This window comes from Phascolarctos cinereus, unplaced genomic scaffold (genome assembly GCF_003287225.1).
Source record: "Phascolarctos cinereus isolate Bilbo 61053 unplaced genomic scaffold, phaCin_HiC Scaffold_4;HRSCAF=312, whole genome shotgun sequence".
NCBI lineage: Eukaryota > Metazoa > Chordata > Mammalia > Diprotodontia > Phascolarctidae > Phascolarctos > Phascolarctos cinereus.
In genome coordinates this window covers 36,859,586-36,886,369 of record NW_027555847.1, presented here as the reverse complement: position 1 = coordinate 36,886,369, position 26,784 = coordinate 36,859,586, and the positions used below count along the sequence as shown (strand labels likewise).

The 26,784-nt window shown below is 40.5% G+C and overlaps 1 protein-coding gene across 2 annotated transcripts in view; it reads left to right on the top strand.

The window, feature by feature from the left end:
- Positions 1-17,318: 17,318 nt before the first annotated feature.
- EIF4E3 (eukaryotic translation initiation factor 4E family member 3) overlaps positions 17,319-26,784 on the top strand; it is a 50,518-nt gene continuing 41,052 nt past the window's right edge. Inside the window, exon 1 of one of the 2 annotated variants that reach the window (XM_078152153.1) lies at positions 17,319-17,616. In XM_078152153.1, the coding sequence (XP_078008279.1) occupies positions 17,456-17,616 (161 nt within the window). In that variant the 5' untranslated portion in view covers positions 17,319-17,455. The remainder of the gene's footprint in view (positions 17,617-26,784) is intronic. The other variant, XM_021007581.2, reaches the window with a different exon arrangement.

Here is a 26,784-nt window from a genome sequence, read left to right as displayed (position 1 = left end):
TGTTGGTGGAGTTGTGAACTGATCCAACCATTCTGGAGAACAGTTTGGAACTATGTCCAAAGGGCTATAAAACCATGTATATCCATTGACTCAGCAGTACCATTACTAGGCCTTGTATCCCAGAGATGAAAAAAAAAAAAAGGAAAAGTACTTATATGTACAAAAATATTTATAGCAGCTCTGTTTATGGTGGCAAAGAATTGGAAATTGAAGAGATACACATCAATTGGGGAATGTATGTGTATATGATTGTAATACATACTATTGTGCTGTAAGAAATAATGAGCAGGATACTTTCAGAAAAATCTAGGAAGACTTACTTAAACTGATGAAAAGTGAAGTGAGCAGAACAAGACAACATCATACATAGTAACATCAACATTGTATGATAATCAACTATGAATGACTTGGGTATTCTCAGCAGTATAATGTTCCAAGACAATTTTGATGGACTCATGACGGAAAATGTTTCCACCTCCAGAGAAAGAACTGATGGCATCTGAATGCAGATTAAAGTTTATTTTTTAAAACTTCGTTACTTTTCTTTTTGTCTGTGCTTCCCTCCCCCCACACAACATAACTAATAATTGAAATAGGTTTTACATCAATGCAATTTATAATCTTCATCAAATTGCTTACCTTCACAATGAGAGAGGAAAGGAAAGAATTTCAAACTCAATTTTTTCAAATGAATGATATATTGTTTTTACGTTATTGGAAAAAACAAAATGTTTGGGGAAAAAGAAAGGTTACATCGATTACTTTGCTTTCTAGTATTTTGTCAAAGACTTTTTCTGCATTTATTGACACAATCATGATTTTTGTTGTTATTGTTAATGATATGATCCATTATGCTGATAATTTCCCTAATATTGAACCAGCCCTGCACTCCCTGTATAAATCCCACCTAGTCATAGTGTATGATTTTTGCGATATATTGCTGTAATTTCCTTACTAGTATTTTATTTATTTTTTTTTTGCATTAATATTCATTAACTAAATTGGTCTATAGTTTTCTTTCTCTGTTTTTGCTCTCTCTGCTTTGGGTATCAAAACTGTATTTATGTCATAAAAGAAATTTTGTAGGATTCCTTCTTTACCCATTTTTTTTCAAATAGTTTATTGGGATTAATTGTTCCTTAATTGTTAGAATTCACTTGTAAATTCATCTGGTCCTGGGAATTTTTCTGTACAGAGCTCATTTATAGCTTGTTCAATTTCTCTTTCTAAGAGTTATTCAAGTATTCTCTTTCCTCTTCTGTTAATCTGGCAATTCATATTTTTATGATATTCATCTATTGCACTTAGCTTGTCAATTTTACTGGCATGTAATTGGGCAAAATAAATACTAATAATTGCTTAAATGTAATCTCCATTGGTGATGCATTCTTTTTCTTTTTGATACTAGTAATTTGGTTTTCTTCTTTTTTTTCAATTAAATTAACCAACAGGTTATTTTATTGGGTTTTTCATAAAACCAGCTCCGACTTTTATTTATTAATTCAATGGTTTTCTTACTTTCAATTTTAATAGTCTCTCCTTTGATTTTTAGGACTTCCAATTTGGTATTTAACTGTTTTTTTCCTAGTTTTTTTTTTAGTTGCATGTCCAATTTGTTTATCTGCTCTTTCTCTCTTTAACTGATGTACACATTTAGAGATATAAAGTTTCCTTTAAGTACTGTTTTGGATGCACCCCACAAATTTTGGAATATTGTCTCATTGTTGTCATTCTCTTATATGAAATTTTTAATTGTTCCTATAATTTGTCCTTTGACCCATTCATTCTTTAGGATTAGATTATTTAGTTTCCAATTAGCTTTTTATCTATACTTCCAAGCCCTTTATTGAATGTAATTTTATTGCATTATGTTCTGAAAAGAGTGCATTTAATATTTCTGCTTTTCTGCATTTGATTGTAAGATTTTTATGCCCTAATACATGGTCAATTTTTGTAAAGTTGCCATGTACAGCTGAGAAAAAGGTATACTCTTTCTAGTCCCATTCACTTTTCTCTAGAGGTCTATCATATCTAACTTTTCTAAGATTCTGTTTATCTCCTTGACTTCTTTCTTTATTTTATGGTGAGATTTATCTAGAGGGGAAAATTGAGGTCCCTGACTAATGTAGTTTTAATATTTCTTGTTGTACTTCACTTAACTTTTGCTTTAAGAATTTGGATGCTATGCCATTTGGTGCATATATGTTTAATGTTGATACTTACTTCATTGTGTATGGCGCCTTTTAGCAAGTGTCATTTCCTTGCTTATCACTTTTAATTAGGTCTATTTTTGCTTTTGCTTTGTCTGAGATCATGATTGCTACTCATGCCTTTTTCAATTCAGCAGAAGATTCTTCTGTAGCTCCTTATTTTAATTCTGTTTTTGTGTCTCTCTGTTTCAAGTGTGTTTCTTATAAACAACATATTGTTGGATTCTGGTTTCTAATCCATTCTGCTATCCACTTCCATTTTATGGGTGTGTTCATCCCATTCAAATTCACAGTTAGTAATTATAACTGTGGATTTCTCTCCATCCTATTTTCTTCTGTTTATCTTTCTTTCTCTTTTTATCCTGTCCCTCCTCTAAAGCCTGTTTTGCTACTGACCATTACCTTCTTTTATCTGTCCTCCCTTTTATTATGCCCTTCCTTTTCTTATCCCCTTTCCCTCCTATTCCTTTTAGATAGATTTCTAATGCCAAGTGAGTAACTATATAGATACATATATAAATGTTTTCTTTTATTGACCCAATTTAGGTGTGAATGAGTTTCAAGATTGCCCCCGCCACTTTCCCCTCCACTATGAAATTTTCTTTCCTTGTATGCCTCTTTTATGTGAGATAATTTTCCCCATCCTTCCTCTCCCTTCCTGCTTCTCCCAGAGCATCCCTCTTTCCCATTTATCTATTTTTTTACATCATTCCCAACATAATCTATTTACACCTGAACGCTCTTTCTATGATTCTAACTGCCCTAATAATGATAAAGTTCTTAGAAGATATATTTATCATCTTCCCATATAGAAAGGTACCCAGTTTAACCATATTGAGCCCCCTATAATTTCTCTTTCCCGTTTACCTTTTTATGCTTTTCTTGAGTCTTGTATTTGAAGGTCAGCTTTTCCAATTAGCTCTAATCTTTTCATCAGAAATGCTTGAAAGTCCTCTATTTCATTAAATATCTATTTTTTTCTCCTTGAAGGATTATACTCAGTTTTGCTGGCTAGGTTATTCTTGATTGTAATCTCAGCTCCTTTGCCTTCCAGAATATCATATTCTAATCCCTTTGCTCCCTTAATGTGTTAGCTGCTAAATCTTGTGTGATCCTGACAGTGGCTTCGTGGTTATTTGATTGGTTTCTTTCTTGCTGCTTGAAGTATTTTCTCTTTGACCTGGGTGCTCTGGCATTTGGCTGTAATATTCCTGGGGTTTTCATTTTGGATGTCTTTCAGGTGATGATCAGTGGATTCTTTCATTTTCTTTTTTACATTCTGGTTCTAGGTTTGGGGAAGTTTTCTTTCATAATTTCTTGAAATATAGTGTCTAGGTTCCTTTTGTGATCATGCATTTCAGGTAGTCCAATAATTCTTAAATTATCTCTCCTTGATCTATTTTCCAGGTCATTTATTTAAAGTTGGGCTCTGTTCTGTCATTCAAGGGGAGAGAGGCTCTGTCTCAAGCTTCAGGCTTTGTCACACTGCTGTTTTCAAGGTGGTTCTGAGGGTTTGGACATTTGCAGTGCTTCCAAGATGGTATGATCTGGAGAGAGGTGTGGTCACTACTCTGTTGGTTTGCATTCTGGTCTTTACCCAGAAAAGGCCCCTGATCCCTTGGGATTACAATCAATACTACTTCTCATGGCCTCTGCTCCCTTGGGACCAGAAATTATATTATTTCTCCATCTACTGGGATTGGAAGTGATACTGGCCATCTGAGATTCCACTCTCTCTTGATCAAAAGAGTTCCTATTTGCTCTCAAACTGAGACCAAAAAGTAGATATAGACAATGGAGTTGCCAAACAATGTCTGGTCCTGCATCCACTGCTAGTAGCACAGGGGTACCGTGTAATTTATGACTAGTTGCCAGGTCCCATTTCTGGCTTGTGAGCTCCCCAAGCTGCTGGTGCTTCTATCTCCAACACCTAGTCCCACCATTGGTCCCGCATTCATATGAACTCTGGGTCAGCCTCATTCCCCATGTCACAAATCTTTTTTTCTTGCCTCCTATGTTATCTTTTGCTGGAAGACTGTCTCACTCTGACCTTTTCTTGGATCTGCCACTCCAGAATTCAATTTGAGGTGTTATTTTAAAGCCATTTTGAGAGGAATGTTAGGAGAGCTCAGCTAAGTGCTTCTCTATTCCACCATCTTGGCTCTACGCCTAGACATGTCCATAGTTCTTTTTGATAAGAGTTTTGAACATCTCATTGAACCATCCTGTCACCTACCAGAATCATCTTGTGACTTGCTCTGCTGCTGAAACTCTGCTTTTTCCACCTGTACCATTACTCCTTGTAACCATCAGAAATCCAGAATTCATGTTCAATCCTGGAACACCCACTCTGAGGCTGATCCTGGTCTGAGGGTTCAGTGAGTAAAAAAATCACTAGGTTCCTTATATTTAGAAGGCCATTCAGTCATGGAGCAGGGCTATTTTTCCACCTGCCCCTCTATTATGGGTATACCCTTTCTCTCCCCTATACTGCTTTGCTTCTAGAAAGGATGTGCCAACTGACTGCCCTAGGAATCAATTCACCATTCTTATAATTTCCCTGACAAAAATGCACTTTGTCCATCACTACTCTCTATATATTGTTGCTCCCCATATCATTGCATCATAAGAATATGAGAATGTACAGCTTCAGGGAAAACTTAGAAAAGCAGTATGTATTGATGCAGAGTGATATGCGTGGAACTAGAAGAATTATTAATATAATAATAACATTATAAGGAAAAACACGTTGAAAGACTTAGAAAAAGTCTTTTCTTTTTAAGAACTCTAACCAATGCAGTGACAACCACAATCCCTAAAGGAAACTAAAGATGAAGCATGTTATCCATTTCCTGACAGAGCAGTAATGAACTCAAAATACAGAATGAGACAAACATTTTTGGACATGGCCAATACAGGAGATTTGCTTTGCTTGACTATGCATATTTATTTCAAAGTTTTTCTTTTATTTTTTGGTTGTTGTTCAATTGCAGAGAAGGGTGAGAAAATAAATGCTTGATTGAAAAATAATAAAACTAAATTTTAAAAAAAATATAAACTCCTTGAAGATAGGGACTGTCTCACTTTTTGTATTTGTGTACCCAGCTGGGGAGAACATGTCTAACACATAGAGAGTGCTTAATAAATGTTTTTTCATTCAAATACTTATAAGTTGGTGCACTGAATTTTATTCATTGAACAGGACTATTGTTAAGATTATTATTAGCATTAATAAATACTTACAGCTTAAAATACTTTAATATGAAGTTACTTACAATGTTCAGTTGTATCCATAACACGGTATATATCTCATATGATATATCATATGTATCATATAGCATTTGTGCATAACATACATGCACATATGTAAATGTGTGAAGAAACCCATTTATTCAAGTCAATAACAAAACAGAAAGCAGAGGAAGTATACATAAGAGAGTACATTATCAGACAATACAGACTGAAGGAACTCTCACATTGGGAATTAGATAACTCAGCTCAACCAAGAGAGAGTCCCACATGTCACTCATGGGAAAAAAATTCCCCAAAGTCTCTAGTCAGCAACTTGGAGATAGTGAAATGATAGCAACTTCTGGCTCCCCTTATACTGGCTTCCTCCTATCTTCTCTCTCAAAGCTGCACACCAGAAAGAGCCCAAAGGTACTCTGACATATGAAGAGCCTGAAGTGAGTTAAGAGACTGAAGAGACTAGGGCTCTCCTTTCTCCTTCTCTGGACAACTCTAGCCTACCCTCACCCTGCCCCCATGCAGTCCCAGGGTATTGATCTCCACCAAGGAGGAGAAAGTCTCATAACAATGGGCTTTGGAACTCTGGGCACATTCCTTCCTTGTAAACATTTTGCAGTTACTTGGGAAGATCGTCTTGGGCAAGTCCAGAACCTGCAACTAGATGCCTAAATGTAAGCATCAGCACTTTAAAACAACAAGGGTGATTTTCCTGGTGTCCCAGGTAATCAACCTGTGATACCGTTGAAACCTAAATAAAATATGCAAGTTATCATACATGTAGTAGATACTTACAGAGCATCACCTGGGAGGGTACTAGAATGACAGCATGTCAAACTTCATACAGGATGTATCACATTTCAAAGGTATGTGCATATCTATAATATATAGCAATCATTTAAAATCAATAAGCCTGGCTAGCTAACAAAGCAAAGCTAACTAGCTGCAATAATAACAGTATCAATAGAACTATAGAATACAACTTAACTATAAATAGTAGCATATATGCAAAAAATTACCAGAGATTGCTATAGCATTAACATAACACAAAACATAATTACATGAATATAATAGTAAAATAAGAAATGAGCATACTCAAACGTGCAGGCATCCACATGTACAACAGTAAACATTTGCAATTGCATGCAAGGCATATTTCACACGGACAATAACTGATTTTACTCACCTAAGATGGCTGCAGATGTCATCAAGAAGTGTGAAGCTTGCGCTAGATGTATGCAAAAGAAAACATTACCAACTCACTCTGCACATTTGAAGCACATACGTCCTAGCAAGCCTTTGCAGCTAGTCAGTATTGACTTTCTATCCCTGGAATGAGATAGTAAAACTATGAGTCATATCTTGGTGATAATTGATTATTTCATCAGGTACATATACCCAACCAGATACCAAAAAGTATCTACTGTTGCTAAAGTGTTATGGGAAAAGTACTTTTACTTTATGGATTCCCTGCCAGGATCCACTCAGACCAAGGTACAGAATTTGAGAGCAAGCTACTTAAGGAAATGTTGGCACTGGGAGGTATCAAAAAGGCTAGGACCACTCCTTACTATGCTCAAGGAGACCCAAAGCCTCAATGTTTTAACCACACACTGCTGAACTTGTTTGGAAACTTTAAGACTAGAACAAAAAGTTCAGTAAAGTCAACATGTCTCATTTCTAGAACGTGTACACATTTCCACCAGAAATGACTCTATAGCCTTTACACCACATTTGCTCATGTTTGGGCAACAATCACATATGTTTACTGATTTATGTTTTGGTACCTCAGATGTAGGAGGTGATGCAACTACTCACATTCAATACATCTCTCAATTAAAACAGAAGTTAAAAGATGCCCACCAACTAGCCACAGCTTCAGCTCAGAAGATCTGTCACAGAAACAAAAGACATGATGATGCTGGGATACAGTGTTAAGATAGAAACTTTGACATTCAAGGGACTCATAAGTTAGCTGACTGAAGGAAAGCTAACCCATAGGGAAACCCATAGTGATATTTAGAAACCAGGCAACTTGACTGTTTACAAAATAACCCCAGAGAATGGAGGGGGCCCTAGCAGGACTATTCACTGCAACCACTGCCCATAGGAAAGTTAGCCAGATTTTTGCAGGTGAAGACAAATGAGAGATACTAATCTAGGCAAAAGCTAAGAGAAAGAGGCAGTCTACCAGCTGACTGACATTTTTCTGATCCACATGTGGTCACAGAAAATGATGCATTTAGTGAAGAATATTGTGTACTATTACAGAGCAGGAAAACTGAATCCAGAGGCAACTCTTTTCCTGCCCCAAACTTCTACAGACACTTCTAGGGTACAGGTTCAACCCACAGAGAAGGAATATGCTGATAATTAATCTGACGTGGCTGTTAGGCCAGGTGTAGACAAAACAATACTATAATGATCCTGATGGTTAGCCCATACCAACTACTAGCTTTGGTATAGGAGCTGAGAGATCAATCAATGGTAGAAGAACTAGGTCTATTGGACCCCTAGATTGTTATGATGTTACAGGTAAACCTGGAGATACAGTAATAATTGAGAGAATATTTGTAAAGCACTTAGCATAGTACATGGCACATAATAGGTGCTTAATCAATTCTTCTTCCTTCCCTCCTCCCCTTCCTTCCTTTCTTCCTCTCTTTTCCTCCCTCCCTCTCTCCCTTCTTTCTTTCCTCATTCTCTTCTGTCCTTCCTCCCTCCCTCCTTGCTTCCTTCTTTTCTTCCTTCCTTCCTTCTTCTTTTCTCTCCTATTTAGCACTATCTACCGGTACTTTACTTAACATTGGGAATACAAAGGTCAAAAGTGGAACAGTGCATAACCTCAAGGAGCTAGCAGATATATACACAATACAGGGTAGATGGAAGGTAACTTAAGAGGGGAAGGCACTAGCATAGTCCCCCAGTGTGTGTTACAAGTCCTCCTTCCCATCCTATGTGTCTCCCCTCCACATTTTCCTGTAAATCCTCTATAGGGGTTCCAACTAACCAGTTGGATTTCTCCAGATCTCTTGGCTTTACATGAGTACCAATGCAGTATGCAAGCTGTCCATTTCTCATTATATGACTAGCTGGCCTCCCTTTTTGGTCCTAGATCTCCTTGCTATCTCTGTCCACTACACAAAGCCATCAAGGCCTTGCTTCTTTTCATTCATAATGGGCCATGGGAAGTGGACCAGAAGAAACATGATGAAGCAGAGACAGAGGATTAGATTCAGTCATGGTTCTACCACTTACTATTTTTGTGATCTTAGGCAGATCAATTAGCTTAAGCCTTAGTTCTTAATCTGTAAAATTTGGGGGTTGGATCCAATGACATGTCAGGTCCCTTCAAGCTTTAAATATAAGATCACAAGAACTGATCTTTGGAGATAAAGAAGCTAGGAGGTTTAGCTTGGCCATATACACCATGGCATTTGCCTCCCTGTAAGATTTCTGTAAAGGCTTTAGGGCTGCCATCTAGTGGCCATTGATTTACTAATGTGAGCTTCTAAAATTAATAAGCAGAACTAGAACTCTCAAGAGGTTAAAAATAACACTCTATATTAATAATAATGCACGATGTAATAGGAAACACTTAGAAGCGTTACAAAATATATAGAATCTAACAATATAAAATGCACTAAAGTGTGGCTTTCTTTTAATATGTGTCATCACAGGTCACACTGTTGGAACCACCACTCAACATTTCAAATTTATTTTTAGTTGGAAAAAAGAATCAACCTTTTCCCAATACTTGGCTAGTGGAATTTCAACAGAAGTAGAGAGAGGAGATTCTTGAGAGCTGGACACAGAGTGTAGTAGCCTTTAGGGGATAGTTGCATGGGAATAGATGGAGAAGGGTAAAGAACAGCACCCTTGGTGTCAGATGACATTACTTCTACCCATGTGCCTTTGCTGTTGTACCTGTGGAGATGTGGGAGGAAAGTATTAGGTAGTTAAATGTTTATTCTAATTAAATGTGTGTAATAAAGACAGGCATGTGTTCAAAGTGCATCAGCATGCTTGCCTGATGCAGAATTGCCATGTAAGAGACTAGCAAGACTGCTTCCAGGAAAATTGTGATGACATGTGATGGAAGGGACTTGGAAAAAACTTAAGCATGTATAAACATTCTGTAACCTGTTCCAGTCTGCTAACCACATGGTTAGGAGAAGCCTTTCTTAATTGGCTGCACAGTTGTAACTGGGTCCATCTTCAAAATGGTCTGACTCAGCTATAGCCTTGTCTAGTCGGCCATTTTCTCTTCAACAAAGTACTTGGTAGATCATTTGGATTCCATTGATGGGACTTGGTAAGAGACAATACAATAAGGGAAGAGCCTGTGGGCCATCCAGCCAAATCTACCAGCCAATCCTATGAATCTACGCCTGGGTTCTTTGCTTTGGAGTTTGATATTTCCTTTTAGATGAAGGGAGAACAGCATTCTAATGTCCCAACACCCAGAGTTTTGCAGATAGTTCAGCACTGGTGCCCAAAAGGGCACTAAAGGAAGGTCCTTTTGCAGTGGCCTTCTGGATCTAACCCAGCGGTACTTGGCATAAGGATTTATCCAGAAGTGATGTCACTTCTAAACATGAACTTACTGAAAGTAATGCTATGTAGGAATTGAGCTAAGTTCGAATCCACCCTCCCCAGAGATCAAGATGGAACATGGGAATATGTGCCTTTAAGTTGTTGGGGAAAATGTTTGTAGCCTGTTCTTGCTTATCTCTTTGAAGCAAATATCTCTTTGTAAAAGCGAATTGATGTTAAGTGGTTAAATGAAACTAGGGTGCTAGTCACAAGGGACTTAAAAGTGGCAACTGAGAAAGTGGTAATAAAGAAGAGACACACACAAATCCTTCAGGGTGTCCATGGCCCAGTGAGGAGGAGATATTCCAGGCCTTGATCTGGGAGACTAAGGCCAGATCATAATATTAAAACCTCAGATCTTTGGTTTTTTTATACATACTATGTCCAAGGCACCATGCTAGACTTTGACAATGCAAAACCAAAACAGTCATCATGCCCAGGGATTATAGGGGGGAGGTATGATGGGAAATGTGGGGTAAGTGGGTTGTTACCTTCTCTTTGCATCAGCTACAAACAGTCATGGTGTAGTTCAGATACTTTGTTTCATAGTGCTAGGATCATCCAGTTCTCCCAAAGGAGCAATGGTTCTGACAAATATTGATTGAAGTTAGTAATTCTTATAGTCAAGTCAAGTCAAGACAAATCAAGTCAACCAGGATTTATTAAGTACCTACTATGTATCAGGCTCTAGGCTAAGCACTGAGGATACAAAGAAAGGCCAAAGATAGTCCCTGTTTTCAAGGAGCTCACAGTATATGAGCTTTGTATGGGGATGTTATGGATATTTCATCAGGGTAGTGACCAAATGGGAAGATCAAAATATGCTGCTACTGACAGGCTGTCACCTTGGACTATTCAATTCAATTTGATAAATCCTGATTAAACACCTATGATGTATTAGGTCTGCCACAAAGACAGAACCAAAACATATCGTCTGTCCCCAGGGAGCATACAGAACTTGTATTGTTCATGGGGATATAATGTAACATGGGGAAACATGTAAACAGCTATGTAATAACAAGTTAGTTTGACAATGGAAAGAACACTCATAGCTAGAGGGAATCTAGAAGAGAGTTCTTAGATGGTGCCACTTGAGCTGAATTTTAAGGAAGCTAAGGATTCCAAGGGACCAAGGGAATGAGGAGAGAAAAACTTCCCAAGGATTAGAGCAATCCAAAAGGGAAATGGGCTGCTATAAAACATGATTGCTTCCAGGGCAGCTAGGTGGTACAGTGATAAGAGCACTGACCCTGGAGTCAGGAGGACACAAATCCGGCCTCAAACACTTGACACTTAATAGCTGTGTGACCCTGGGCAAATCACTTAACCCCGATTGCCTCTCCAAATATATGTGTGTGTGTGTGTGTGTGTGTGTGTGTGTGTGTGTGTATGTATATATATATGTATGTATGTATATACATATGTATGTGTGTGTGTATATATATGCATATATATACATATATATGTATATATATACATATATATGTGTGTATATATATATATATATATGGCTTCCCTCTCATTGCAGGCACATAAGTCTCCTCAGAGGCTAGATGCTCCCTTGTCAACTATATTACAGTGGAAATCAATTCTGGGCATGAATTGGACTAGATGGGTGCCAGAGTCCCTTCCAGCTTTCAAAGAGTCCGAGTACATTCCAGGCATGGGAGAAGAGCCAGACAATGTCACAGAGGTGGGAAATCATGTTGAGTTCATAGGGATAATGAGTATGTGGAAAGTTGTGATGTCAGATAAATACTGTAGGTGACATATGACAAAAACCAGACTCAAAATTATGAACTTTACTAGGTAGCCAGTGGGGAGCTGTTGAAAGGTTTTGAGCAGAGCGTTTATTCTTAAGGAAGACACCTGGCAGTCAGCTAGGTAGTAGATTGGAGAGGAGACAGAGTAGATGGGGTAGAATAGATAAGATGGTGGAATAATCAGAAATCAGGAAGAGAATGAAAAACCAGTTAAGGGGGTGCTTGGAAAGGTAAGTGGAGGACTTTGCTCAGAAACCAAAGCAGAGGCAAGTATGCACAAGGAGGAAGAAGTCAACAATTGCATCCCCTCTCAAATATCCCATAGCTCTCCCTCTCTCCCACCTTCTCAGTGACAACCTTGCTTCATATTTCACTGACATAATTGAGGTCATTCGCCCAGAACACCCATTTGTCCCCTCATCTCATATCACTCAGACACATTCTGTCACTATTTCCTCCTTCACTCCTATCTCACACATGAAGAGATGGCCCTTTTCCTTGCCAAGCCAAACCCCTCCACATGGACAAATGATCCCATTCCATCTCATCTTCTCCAGCAGACTACCCCCTTTGTCATCTCTACTATTTCACTTCTTTTCAGTCTCTCCCTGTCTACAGATGCTTTCTAAAGCATACTAATATAACCATGTCTTGCTCTTCCTCCAAGAGCCCTCACTTGATCCACCATCCATGGCTGCTAGCTGTCATCTCATATCCCTTTTGTCTAGCTAAATTCCTTGATGTGGCATCTACAGTTGGTGCCTCCACTTTCTTCCCTCTCACTCTCTTCTTCATTCTCTGCAGTCTAGCTTCCAATCTTATCACAACCCAAAATGCTCTCTCCAAAACTACCAGTGACCTCAACTGAAAAATCTAAAGGCTTTTCTTCATTCCTCATCCTCTTTGACACTTCTGTACCTTTGACACTATCAGTTGCCCTCTTCTCTTTGACAATTTTTTCCTGGTTCCCCTCCTGCTTATCTGTCCAGCCTTTTCAGTAAGTATCCTTTCCTGGGATTTTCATCTGGGTAATGCCCACCGTGACCTGGCCCCTCTTCTTTTCTCTTTCAATACTTGGTGATCTACACTTGGTGATCTCATTAGCCATTCAAATCATCCATAATTGATTCACATTGACACCATGGACTCAATTATCATCTCTATGCTGATCAATTTCAAATCTATTTTATTTAGCCCTAACCCTTCTCATGACTTCCAGTTTCACATCTTCAACTGACAATTAGACATTTCTAATTGGATATTCCATAGTCATCTTAAACTCAACATGTTCAAAATGAAACTCAATCATTGTCTTTTGCCCCAACCTCCCCCCTTTGTAATTTCCCTATCATTATTGAGGGTTCCCTATCACTGAGGCTTACAACCTAAGTGTCATCCTCAATTCCTCACTCTCTCTTACACCCCATATCCAGTCTGTTACCAAATCCTGTCTATTTAGCCTTCCTAAAACATCTTATATATGTTCCATTCTAACTTCTGGCACTGTTACCACTCTGACACAGGTCCTTGTTGCTTCACACCTGGATTACTGTAATAGCCTTCTAGTGGTTTTCCTGCCTCAAGTCTCTCCACATTCCAGTCTATTCTCCACTCAGCTGTCATATCAATCTTCCTAAAGTACAGGCATAATGATATCCCCTCAACTCATTTCATAAACTCCAGTGGCTCCCTGTCACTTCTAGGATCAAAAATAGTATTCTCTGCTTGGCCTTCAAAGTCCTTCATAAACTGCCCACTCCCACCTTTCCAGTGTTCTTAAACCTTATTCCCTCCCCTCCCCCCATGTATTCTGTAATGTAGTCATCCTGGCCTCCTTACTGTTCCTTGTACAAGACACCCGTCTTCTGACTCCCTGCATCTTCACTGGCTATTTCCCAGGCTTGGAATTTTCTCACTCCTAATCTCTTCCTCTTCCTGTCCTTGGCTTCCTTGAAGTTCCAGTGAAAATGCCACCTTCTAAAAGAAGCATTTCCTGGTCCCCCTTAACACTGATGCCTTTCCTCTGAGACTACCCCCAATGCTCTCTCTCTCTCTCTCTCTCTCTCTCTCTCTCTCTCTCTCTCTCTCACACACACACACACACACACATACGTGTGTGTATATGTATTTATGCACACACCTTGTTTGTACCTCATTGTTGGCATGTTGTCTCTCTCATTACGTCAGGTCCTTGAGAGCAGCGACTATCTATGTGCTTAATAAATGCTTATTGACTATGTCAAGTAATGCAGAGAAGTCAAGGAGGATGAAGACTGAAGAAAAACCACTGGAATTAGGTAATTAGGAGTTTACTGATGAACTCTTGACCTCTACATGACTAGAAGCTGCCCCATAGAGGCAGCACCAGAAGCACATACTCTGAAACATGTAATATTCCCAAGTGGTGGCACTTCTATTGACAGAATTCCTGAGCAGGGCCAGCCTTAGTATTGCTTCTCTAGCACCCCCAAATTTGAGCATTCCAGGACCCAGTCTGAGAGTGTGAGAGGGAGAGAGAGAGAGAGAGAGAGAGAGAGAGAGAGAGAGAGAGAGAGAGTGAGTGTGAGTGTGGGTAGGTGGGTGTGGGTATGAGTGCTTTGGCAGTGCCAACTTCCTGGGGGGAAAAAAAAGAAAACCTCAGAATTCAGATCAACTGGAAAAAAGAAAGTCTCTGGTCTCTGACTTGTACTCAGAAAGGGAAAAAAGGCAAAGTGGGGTAGGGTCCAGTCAAGAAAGAAGCTTTCCTCTTGTAGACACAGAGGTCAGAGCCCAAAGGACCACACTTGAGGACCTAGAGGGCCACATGTGACCTCAAGGCCTCAGGTTCTCCTACCTTGCTAGCACAAAAGAGTGGTAGATCCCACAGCAGCCTGAGCCATCCAAAGAAACCAATATCAATTCCACCGAGTCCAAATAGTGAAATGGGTATGTCTACGTCCTTTAAAAGGGAAAAGATCTCAAATACTCAAAGGATCACCTACTTCTAAACTAATCAAGCTGATTTGAGAAATCTTCTGATCAATATTCAGTTTCATTAATAAAGGTGATGATGGAACATAAAGGTGCCATTGTTCACAGCTTGAAAGTTATAGCCACCTGAATACCAAATACCTGAATATAGCTCCTTAATACCAAAAGTGATTTACTACTTAGGTCTAACATCTAGATCAGTGGGGAGAAATGTGGCAAAGCAGAGTGTGTGCTGAATCTATGCTTAGAGAATCTGGTTTCAAATCCTGACACTGCCACTTACTAGCTAGCTGTGTAATATTTGGGCACATCGCTCAACCTCTCTATCTTTGTTTTCTTATCTATATAAAATGAAGAGGTTGGAGAAGATGGCTTCTAGGGTAACTTCAACACCAGACATATGACGCCATGATCCTAACCTATGGATTAGACCCCTGAAAAGAGGGGCTTTGAATCCAAATGAATCCAAGCTTGGACATTTTGCCATTATGCATCTTCTCAATCAATGGATATTAACAGTAAAACCATTATTATGTGGCTATGTTCAGGATATTTTGATGTTAAATGTGTCCCTGCACTCAAAACTAGGAACTATTGAACCAGGCTGGCACTGCTCAGGAATTCTCTCAATAGAAGTCCCACCACTTGGGAATATTGTATGTTTCAGAGTATGTGCTTCTGGTGCTGCCTTAATGGGGCAGGTTTGAGTCATATAGAGGTAAAGAGTTCACTAAACTAGCACATTCATTTACCTAAGTTTAATCTAAATCATTGGCATTTGCCCATTCACGTACTTTATTCTACCCCTTCTCCCCGGATCGCCTATTCCTTGCCCCACCCCCCAAACCCCTGGTTTCTTAGAAAAAATGAGTGATGCTTAGAGAAAGCATCACTATCACACTTCCTTTGCCCTTTGTATAAAGACTCCAAGGAAAGTGCTGAGTCTTCAGACCTCAAAAATGTAAACAATTGTCCAGTTTGACAGTTTTCCAAAAGGACTTAGAGCATAAGCTAGCTCCTGTCTAACATGAGTGTCAAACGATTAAACTGAAGACATTGAAGACATTTCCATCTTGGAAGCAGCAGAAACAGCAGCAAAAGTCAGCTCGTGACACTGTTGGAAAGACTTCCTAAGCTTCCTGGGATTCACAACCATTTCTGGCACTAAACCCAACTTGAGCTATCAAAAGCATACGAGTTTGAAGATTATGGTGGTGGTGAAATGTAAGACCATTTTCAAAAGCCCAAGACCTAAGAAAAGGAATAGAGTGGATCCCTGTTCCCTTGGGCTATAGAGACTTATAAGGGTCCTCATGCTGACACTGCTGCCTCTAAGCAAAGCCAAAGGGCTTTAAAAAAAAATAACAGTTAATGGGGAAGTCACATGATGAAAGTTGTGGAAAGAACACTGGGTTTGGAGTAGGAGGACCTATCTCTGGGTATGAATTCCTTATCAATAAAAATGAAGTGCTTGCACTAGATAGACCCTCAGGTTCTCTCTAAATCTATGATAAGAGATGTTATTGTTAAGAGTTCTTTAATTCATATTAGCAGCAAGCAGTTATTTTGTTAACATATATTTTCTCCATTAATGGATACTGAATGTAACTGATATCGAGCGGGTGGCTACAAAATCTTCTGACCTTAAAAAAAGTGTTCTCTTACTTGAAGCTGGGATCCACTGGTGCTGATACAAAATTAGAACATTAGTGAATTCTGATCTTGTCACTCTTCAAGACTAGCTGTGTCAAGGTACTGGGCAGTTTGATCTTTGTTTGCACCCTCCCCAATGCTGCTAATGTTTCTATAGCTGCAGTTACCTGATTTAACAGTGGGCTGTAAAAACAGGGAAAGAAGAAAACACAGGTGTTTGGAAAGCTAGATGGACAGAGGCAACCGATTTCCCTCTGTTTCAAAGCGTTCTCTGCAGGGTGGGAGTGGGGGACCCCATTCCGGTGTGATGGGTATACTGACAATTATGGGGAAAACCACACGTAGTCTGCAATGGACAGGGAGTTCCCCAGACTTGCCCTCAGGGGTGTGTATGTGTGTGTGTGTGTGTGTGTGTGTGTGTGTGTGTGTGTGTGTGTGTGTGTGTGTGTGTGTGTGTGTGTGTGTGTACGCGCGCGCGCGCGCACAGAAGCCTACTTCTACACATTTGCTGTCCGGCTGCCTCTGTCCAGCAGCCAAACCGAGGCGGCTGGAGCTCTCAGTGCATCCCTAGTGCCCGTGCATCCTGCGCTCGGGCCTGCCTCTCTGCGCGCCCGGCTCCCAGCGTGGCTCGCGCTGACCGTGCGCGCGCCAATCCCCTTACCCCCATCTCCTCCCCCGCCCCGTACCCCTTCCCCGCCGCTCTTTGTGCCCGTCCCGGCCCCGGGCCAGCTCGCGGGCGCGCTGCGGCCAGGGTTGGGCCGGCCTTGACCTCTGGGCAGGCGAGCAGCCGGGGGCGGTGCTGACACCACTGCAGGCCGGGACCGGGGCCCCCTGCGTGAGGCGGAGCCGAGGGCGCCCACAGGCAGCGGAGGCGGGGGGCGGGGAGGAGACAGAGGGCTGGCGGGGGGTGACTCAGCCTCGGCAGCCGCGGCCTCCGCTGCTGCTGCCTCCGCCGGCTCCTCCGCGCCCTCTCCGGCTTTCTTGGTGCTCGCTCCGCTGGCCGGGCGAGGGGAGAAAATGGCGCTTCCCCCGGCCGCCGAGGCGGCGGCACTGAGCCCTCCGGAGCCGCCCGGGCCGCCGGACGCCGAGGAGCCCCTGGCCATGCAGGGCCTGGCGGAGTTGAGGCCAGAGCCCGGCGGGGTCCCCCTGCACTCCCCCTGGACCTTCTGGCTCGACAGGTGAGGCCAGGCCTGGGGCTGGAGGCCGGGCCGGGCGAGCTGCACAGCCGCGGGGCCGGGGGCTAGTCCCCGCCGGCCCCCAGTGGCGCAAGCGGGGTGGGGGTAGTGGGAGCTTGCGCCACCTGCCCCGCCCCCGACGGGGCGGCCCAGCCCAGCCCATCACAGCCCAGCCCGCCCGGCGCGGCCCCCGCCCTGGCCGGGAGCTGCTGCTTCCCGGGCTCGCTTTGTCTCCCTAGCTGGCTGAACCGCCCCCTCCCCTCCCGAGCTTGCTCTCTGATCTCTTCTTTCAGCCCAGACTATCCCAAACTCCATCTCCCCTTCTAGTCTGTGCACCCTGTCCCCCACCCTCCGCCGGGCCGCCAGCCCTTGGGGCCAAGTCCTCCCCCCCGCCTCTGCCTTTCTTTCCTTTCCTGCTTTGGGCCCCGAGCCATCCCCTCCCCAGCCCGTGGCCCAATCACCCTGGCTCTTTGGGGTGCCCAGATTGACCAGATTCTTTCCACTCCCTACCCTGCTCTTTTCTCCCTAAAGCTAACTCTACACCCAGAACCTCCACCCCCTCCACTCGTGCTCCCTGTATTTTGCTGCTTTAAAAAGGTAAGGCTTCTGAACTCGTGCAACGGTATGCTACCCGCGAGCAGCCTCCTAGCCTAGCAAAAGAGGCAGCAAATGTCACAGAGCCTTGAATGACTGACTCACCTCTCTAACCCCATCCCTCTGACCTCCTGTGCCCGGTTCTGTCCTAGCAAAGCCGGGTAGTAACTTGAAACCTTTGGAAACTTATGCGGGCTCAAGTTGGTCTGCTCAATTATTACTTAGCCCTTGGCGGGGTAGGGTCGGGGGAGGATTAGAGAGCTTAACCAGTACAAGTTTCTCCAGTCTCGCGTCCCTTTAAATAGCAACAAATGCAAAGAGCACCAGACCAAAACTGAGACCAGCTAATAGAACTAACACCAGTTAAGTTCTGGCTGCTTCATTTAGCATACGTAAAATGGGCATAATAAAATCAGTCTTGCCTACCATCCTGGATGACTGTGAGGAAAAAGTAAGATAATGGATGCAAAAGCTCTTGGAAAAGTTAAAAGCACTATGCAAAGAGAAGATGACGTTTTTATTACCTTTGTAACAGAGTTGGTGTGTCAAGTCTTGAGTGTGTAAAGCATAAATTTCATCCCAGGGCCCTTGGTACTCACAAACATTATAGAAGAGTAAAATGATGTCCTCCCTAAAGGCTATCCAAAACACATTTATGGAAATTTAGTTTAGAGAATCTATTATGACTAATGACTAGGAGAAAATCTTACGTGAAAGTGCTTCTGTAAAAATCTCTTAGGGTAGGCAAGTCTTTAATTTCAAAGGCATTATCTAAAATACTTACTTGAGGATCAACAAAGGTTATTATATTCCAAATTAGAAGGGATAAGCTGGCCTCTCTGAATTAATATTCTGTTATAGTTTCTTCAGAATGGATACTTAGACCCAAAGGCCATTCTCTTTTCCAGATTCACAGGTTAATGGGGGGGAGGGGATGGACCCATTCTCCTGTTTTCCAAAGCATTTCAATTTGATTGCTTTTCTATAAGATACAGAATCCTAATAGGACATTTAACTGTCATTACAGCCCTTGCTTAAGCTAATTTCCCCAAAAGACAATTGCCTGTATTTAATTGTTTTCAAAGGTGTAGACACAAAGGGAATTTAAACAATAATAATAATTCTTTATTAGCTATCTACTTCTTTTTGTTCTTAACAATGTAACCTAGTATTTAAGGGAGGCAAGTGTTATAGTCAGTTCTGAAGTTTTTTGGAATTTTGTTGCCTAAAAGAATGCTCATGCTGATTTGTGGTTATGGGTATGAAGAAAGTTTTTCCCCTAGACCAAAGTTCAATTATCAAGAATGTATTTGGGAATAATAGAATAATAATAGATTTAAGCTGGAAAGTGCCTTATCTAAGATGGCCCCTTCCTTTTGCATGAGCAAATCGAGTCCCAGACAGGTATAGCCAGCATTTTTTGCACCATTGTTGTTGAAGACCAGTGGCATCAGGAGGGTGATGTCTTGACTTGCAAGTGAATTGGATTTAAGTGAGGCAAGGCAGTGCAAAGTCATCAGCCTCTCTCTCTCCTCCAGGGTCATCTAAGTCAGTGGCAAGACATAAGTCAGGACAACTGGAGATCATCCCAGATGCAGTGTGAGACTTTGGCCTTTTTAAGCTAAGGTCTTTCCCAGGTTTCAGCTTGTCTGAGGCAACACCCATTCAGTGATTTAAGTCTAAGTAAGAAATGAGGCAAAAGATTGCCTAGTTTGCCTACTCAAAAAAAAAAATCAAACTGGGAGGGGAAGACCCTCAGGGTTTCTGGCCAGAACAGAAACAATTGAAATTTATGCTCACTCTGAGCCATGGAAACCCAAAGGATTACTAAGTGAGGCTTTGGCTGGGAAGCTCACTTGAGATTCACTAAGAGATATTTGACCATGACTTAACTGTACCATAGGGCCTCAAGAAACAGCAGTAATTTTCATTGATTTTTGCAGGTAGGTAGACAAGACAAAAATGATGTGTTGTTTCAGTGTTTTCTAACATTCTCTTGAAACAATATACATGACATATTTTATGATAAGCAGAAAAGGAAAAACTCAATAAATAATATTCTTCCACTTAAGAGTTTGGTATTTTTTTTCATTTTAGTAACTCAATAATTAATTTGAATATATTTTCTTCACTGTGTAGAAATCATTAATATTGATGGCTACATTCATTTATTAAACATAATTAGTTCAAACATGCCAAATAATAACAATATATTTTGCTCAGATCAATTTTTAAATGGCTTTTATTGAACAGTTCCTCCCACCCCACCAACCTAGTATCAGTAATAATTATATACACAGTTCCCAATTTTTGAACAAGTTGTGTTTCAAGAGTTTGGAGCTCAGAACACATCTTCTCATAGAGACAATTTTACAGTGTTAATCTGAGTTCTGTGGTCTTGAATTGGAGTTCAGATATAGTGAAAAAATGCTATGTTTATAGTCAAGAAGACCTCATTTCAAATCTCAGCCACTGAGTTGTCTTATCTGTCAAATGAGAGGCTTAGATTGGATGACTTTGTGGTTAAATTCAGTACCATATTTGTGAGAGTGTCTCCCACCTTTTGTAGGTCATAGACAAAAATTTCCAATGATCAGAATTGTGTTTGGTATCCTCAACACTTTTTGGGGGCTCCTCTCCCCAACCCACATGCTTCCCTAAGTTTCCTACTGAAGTACACATCCTGGTAAAGTTCTCCTCCCTCCCCTTCCTTGCAATCCAAATTCTTAGTCCTTCAATATGAATTTTAGGAGCAAAATGATTAATGTATGAATGATTGAAAGTGCCTCATCCCTTAGAGAAGGGTTGATTTTTTCAAAAGAGCAGATGCTTGTTAACCCAAATAACTCTCTATTTGATAGAATTTCAAGCAGAGGAGGAAAGGAAAGGGAGCAAACATATTAAGTGTCTATGTGCCAGGCATTGTTCTAAGCAGTCTCACAACTGATTGATCAGCTGAATTGATTCTCACAACAATCCTAAGGGGGGGGGGAGAGAACAACAACAACCTGGGAGTAAGGCAAGGATTTGTTGGAGTTGGAGATGGGCCAGTTCTAATCTATTTCTACTTGTCCCGGTTACTTTCCTTTCATATCTTTGAACCCCTTGGATTTGCTAAAAGTGCCAAATATTTGTACTCTCTGCCTTGAGAATGGAATGGGGATCTGGAGGTGAAGATGAGAGTGAACAGTGACAGCTCCATCTATATCTATTTGTGAGGGTAGTTTGAAAGTCAACACAATTTTAAATTGTAAAAAGAACTGAGGGGCTGATAGACTATGAAGTTATGTTGTACTATTTTTTTAAAAGGATAATTCTTAATTGATTCTCCATAGATAAAGTATTTCTAAATTTTTATGTAGTTCCTTTTTTAAAAATATATTTATATTTTTTAAGTTATAATTTAGGGTTATTGAAACATATCATCATCATCATCATCATCATCATCTTAGCTATCAGTGATAGAACACTTTCATGTTGGTTAAGCTCTTTACAAAGATCCTCATAACAACCTGGGAGATAGACACAATTATTATCCTCATTTTACAGATAAGAAAACTGAGTTAAATGACTTGCCTAGGGTCACATTACTGTCTGAAGCTGGATGTGAACTCCAGGTCCAGCACTCCATCTACTATGCCATCTAGCATTTACGTAGTTCTTTAAATGTTATTTGATCTTCACAAAAGCCCTGTGAAGTAGGTGCTATTAATCATTTTACATTTTAAATTTACCCATTTTACATAAGAGGAAACTGAGGCTAAGAAAGGAAGGAAAGAAACAAGCATTTATTATAAAGAAATTAAACTGATTCTGTATAATTTTGTAGTTGATTCTATTTGTAATTGTTCCTATTTGGTATTATTGCCCCATTTTGTATGATTGCTCAAGCCATATTTCTTTGTCTCTTTGCCTATGAGCTAAGTTTAGAAGTTCAGTTCTCCTGTTAATCACTGTTCTATTCTTGCCTCAAGGAAATCAGCTATCCTTGAGGGATGCAGGTAGACTGTGGGGAATCTGGTCTAGTATCTTTATATCATCAAGCTGTCCTTCAAGGATGTCTGGTTTGTTATGCAAAGAAGTCTGCTCTACTATCTCTTACTTTGCTAGTGGATTCAAACAATGAACATTTCTTAGTCAAGGGAGGGAAGGAGAAGGTTACTGCTAGCACTTCCTTTCCACATTCTAATCAGTCATGTTGTTCTTGCCCCCATAATGCTGCCAGCCCTGTAATCAACTGCATTATTTTCCTCACCCAGCTCTGTTCTTTGTCCTGTGCTTATTAAAAGGAGCTGAGCCTTCTTCTCTGGGTCATTGGCCTAAATGAGGTAGCCATTTGACCCATTTTGTTAACAGGTTTGCACCCTGCTAATAAAATGAAAAAGCTTGGGATTCTGCACCTCCATTTACCTTTATTAAGTTCTGTCAAGACAATTAAGCACCTACTTTGTGCCAGGTACCAAGTGCTTTACAAATATAATCTCGTTTGATTCTCATAACAGCCTCGGGAGGTAGATACTATTATTATCTCAGTTTTATAGTTGAGGAAACTGATTTGCCCAAAGTCAGATAGCTAGTAAGTGTCTGAGGCAGGATTCAAATTCAGGTCTTCCAGAATCCAAGTCCAACACTACCTACTCACTGTACCACCTGAGAACCAACTTTGGGAACAAGAGACCTGGATTCAAATTTTGCCTCACACTTTTACCTATGTAATCCTTGACAGGTTACTAAGCCTCTGGGTCTCAATTTTCTCAACCATGACGAGGGGGTTGGACTAGATGGTCTCTAAATGATCAATGATCCTGTGAAAAATTTACTAAATGATTTGCTGATGTTTTTTAAAATATGTATTGTTTTCATTATAAATAGCGCACTCTACAAATAGTTTTCAACAAGCACCTCAGTGCTTCATGAACCTGTGGTTTCTGCTGCTGTGGGTTCTCTCCACCAGTGAAGCTCCCAGCCTTTCTTGGATTTTCGCAGATAAAGTTGTTTCGATTGAAAAATTGAGCACCATGCATGCAAGCTGGTGGGGAACCCCTTTGAATTTAACTAGATTGGCTGCCCATACCTCAGGCAGTTCTATATTGGCAAGTAGGCCCTATCCTAGGAAATGCTCTGCTGAAGAGTGGAGTTTCAAACAAAACAAATAAAAGCACGATCTGGACGCAGCTTCCGAGTAAAACCATAGAATCAAAACTATTTACATTTTGATTTTAAAATAATACAGCTGATTTATATGTGTATATATGTACTCATACATATATACATATTATACATATATACACACACATACACATATGTATGTATTTTAAATGACAAAAATAATCATGTGTAAAGAAAGCCAATAAAAGAATGGTTATGACTATTATTTAATTTACATTGTTTCCCTATCTCCTACAGCAGATGGTCCCGATAATGATTCCCTCTCTAACTTTCAGTCTTTCTCTATCTACTGGCTCCTCTCCTTCTACTTACAGACATGCCCAAGTATCTCATCGCTAAAAAAATACCATCTTCACTTAAACCCACCAATCCCTTCAAGCCATCATCCTATATCTCTCCTCCCTGTCATAGCCAAACCCTTAGGAAAAGCTTTCTTCACCTGTTGTTTCAATCTCCTCTTTTCTCATTTACTTCTCAGCCCTTTTCAAACTTGCTTCCAACCTCATCACCACACTGAAACTGTTCTCTCTAAAATTACCAAGGATCTCTTAATTCCCTTATTCAATAGCCTTTTTTCAGTTCTCATCTTTCTTGGCCCCTCCACATAATTTGGTGCTGTTGATCACCTCCTCCTCAATATTCTTGTACTAATTTCAACAAAATACTAAGGAACACCTTCTTCCCCACAATCCCAGCAGGATAGGATAGGCAAGGATGAAAGAAGGAGGTTTAACAGATTCACAATATTAAAACAGTAACTATGTAGTCTACACTATTTTTGAGAGAGTTGGAGTTTATAAGCAAGGGGAGTAGTGGTCAAAACAAAACACTATTGTTATCATTTAAAAGTTAATGTGGAGGTAGTACAGTAGAAAGAGCACTAAATGTTCAGGAGTCAGAGAACATGGGTTCAAATACTGTTCATACTTCCTCTATGTGTTACCTTGGGAGACTCAGTTAATCTCTCTGAGCCTCAGTGTCTTCATCTATAAAATGAGAAGTTTAAATCAGATGGGCTCTGTGATGGCCTCGAGCTCTAGCTCTGTATATTGTTCCTTCACTAAGATTTTACTCCATTGAGTAATTATGGTTTGAAAGTGAATCACTCTGATTTTATGAGAGTATTCCAGTAGTGTTCAATTAGCAAGTTCAATTAGGTCCCAACCAGGATGGAAGGTTCAGAATATGGCTTTGACAACAGACTATTGTTTGAAAAGCAGTCTAGCTAAATTTGTGGAGACTCATCACCATGTAGTTGGGTACCAAGTGAGAATTCTTTTTTTTTAACCCAATAAGTCATGAAATAATTGGAAACGTGGAAGAGGTTTAATGTGTATCAGTTAAGGAAGAACCTACACTGATTAAATCATCAGTCTAGGCCATGGGTTCTTCGGTCTTTCAAAGCCAAATTCATGTTAGTTTCTTGTAGGAAGCCTTTCTGGATTCATCCTTTTGGAGACATTTTTCCCCTTGAGAAGTGTCTCACGTGGGAATCTGTCCCTTTCTTAAATACTTTTGTATTATTTTAATTTATAGTTATTTGTATGTCATATTATTCACTGGATTATAAGTTCAGTGAGGGAAGAATCATGATCTTATCTAATTGCTATATCTTTAGTCCCTAGCACAATATTTTCCATATAGGAAGCTAATAAAAGTTAATATTTATATATTCTGAGGTTTGTAGAGTGCTTTCTTTGTAAAGTCCTATTACCACATTTTAGAGAAGTAATTGTTACTTCCATAGATGGTAATGATATGTAGCAATTATTTAGGGTTTGTAAAGCACTTCATAAAAATTCTTTCATTCTGTCCTTACAACAACCCCGGGAAGTAGGTCCTTGTATTTAAACCCTGCCTCCCCCCCCCCATTTTACAGTTGGGAAAACTGAAGTAAAAAGAGGGTAAGTGACTTGTTGTGGGTCACACAGCTAGCAAGTGTTTGAGACAGGTTTCAAACTTGGGTCTTCCTGACTCCAAGTCCAGGTCTCCCTCCACCATGCCACCTAATTGCCATTAAATGTTTGTCTGGTCAGTGTACAGTAGATGTGATACCCACAACAGACCACAAGTAGGACTCAAGGAACCAAATGATGGTGGTCTTGTTTTGTTATAAGTGTGGCTGATAAGACTGGTACTGGGCCCAGCAACCATCATTCTTTCATTTAATGTACTTTTGAAAAAGGCAATGGAATGGTATAGTAGGCAATCAGTCAACCAATGGGCATTTATTAGGTGCCTACTAGGAGCCAAATGCTGTGCTAAGCACTGGTGACACTCCAAGAAAGTCCCTGCTCTCATCTCACTCTTGGAGAAGGCTGCCTACGAACCCTCATTGACAAACATGCTATATGCAAGAGCAATTGGAGGCAATCAGCTGAGGGAAGATGTGAGCATTCAGAGAGATCGAGGAAGGCAGCTTGGAGTAAGCGGGAGTTGAGCTGCCACTGGATTTTTTTCATCTTTTTGAGCTTCATTTTTCAGGTGAGGAAAGTAGAGAGTTTAAATCCCTCTGTCCATAACCACTTAAAATCTTGTGATTTTTCAGCATCATACCCTACTATTCTAATGAAATTGCTCTCTAAAATTATTAACCACCTCTTTATTGCTGAATCCTATGGTCTTTTTCTTAGGAGGCAGCTAGATGGCTCAGTGGATAGAGCACTGGGCCTGGAGTAAGTAAGGAAGACCTGAATTCAAATCCAGCCTCAGTCACTTACTAGCTGTGTGTCCCTGAGCAAATCATTTCTGTTCGCGTTAATCTACTGGAGAAGGAAATGGCAAACCATTCCAGTGTCTTTGCCAAGAAAACCCCCGTGGATGGTATGGTCCATAGACTCATGAAGAGTTGGACATGACAGAATGAGAACAAGAGGGTCTTTTCTTTGTCATTATCCTTCTTGATTCTGCTACAGCTTTTGATTGCTCTCTTCTCTCTCTTCCCTTTGTTTTCGTAATACTCCTTTCTGCTCCTTCTCATTTTCCTTGGCTGGCTCATCATCTATGCTCCCTACTCTAACTGCTGCTGTTCTACTGTCTGCCCAGGCTTTGTTCTAGGCTCACTTCATTCTCCTGACCTTCTGTCTTGGCCCATAGATTCAATTGCCATCTTTTTGTAGAATAACTCAAACCTACATATCTAGCTTTATTTGCACTTGTGAAATGCAGTATAATATCACTCTTTGAGTACTGGACTTTTCCACTTGTATGATGCTTAGGCAACTCAAACTCAGCATGTCCAAAATTCCTTATCTTCTCTTTTAAACCTGTCTTTTCTCCAACCCCACCCCCTTTATTTCATAGCATTAAAAAAAAAAGGGTCACCTTGAAAGGTCATCCAAGCATGCATCACATCATAGATTTAGAGCTGGAAGACTCACACTCTCATCTTATGGGTGAGAAACTGAG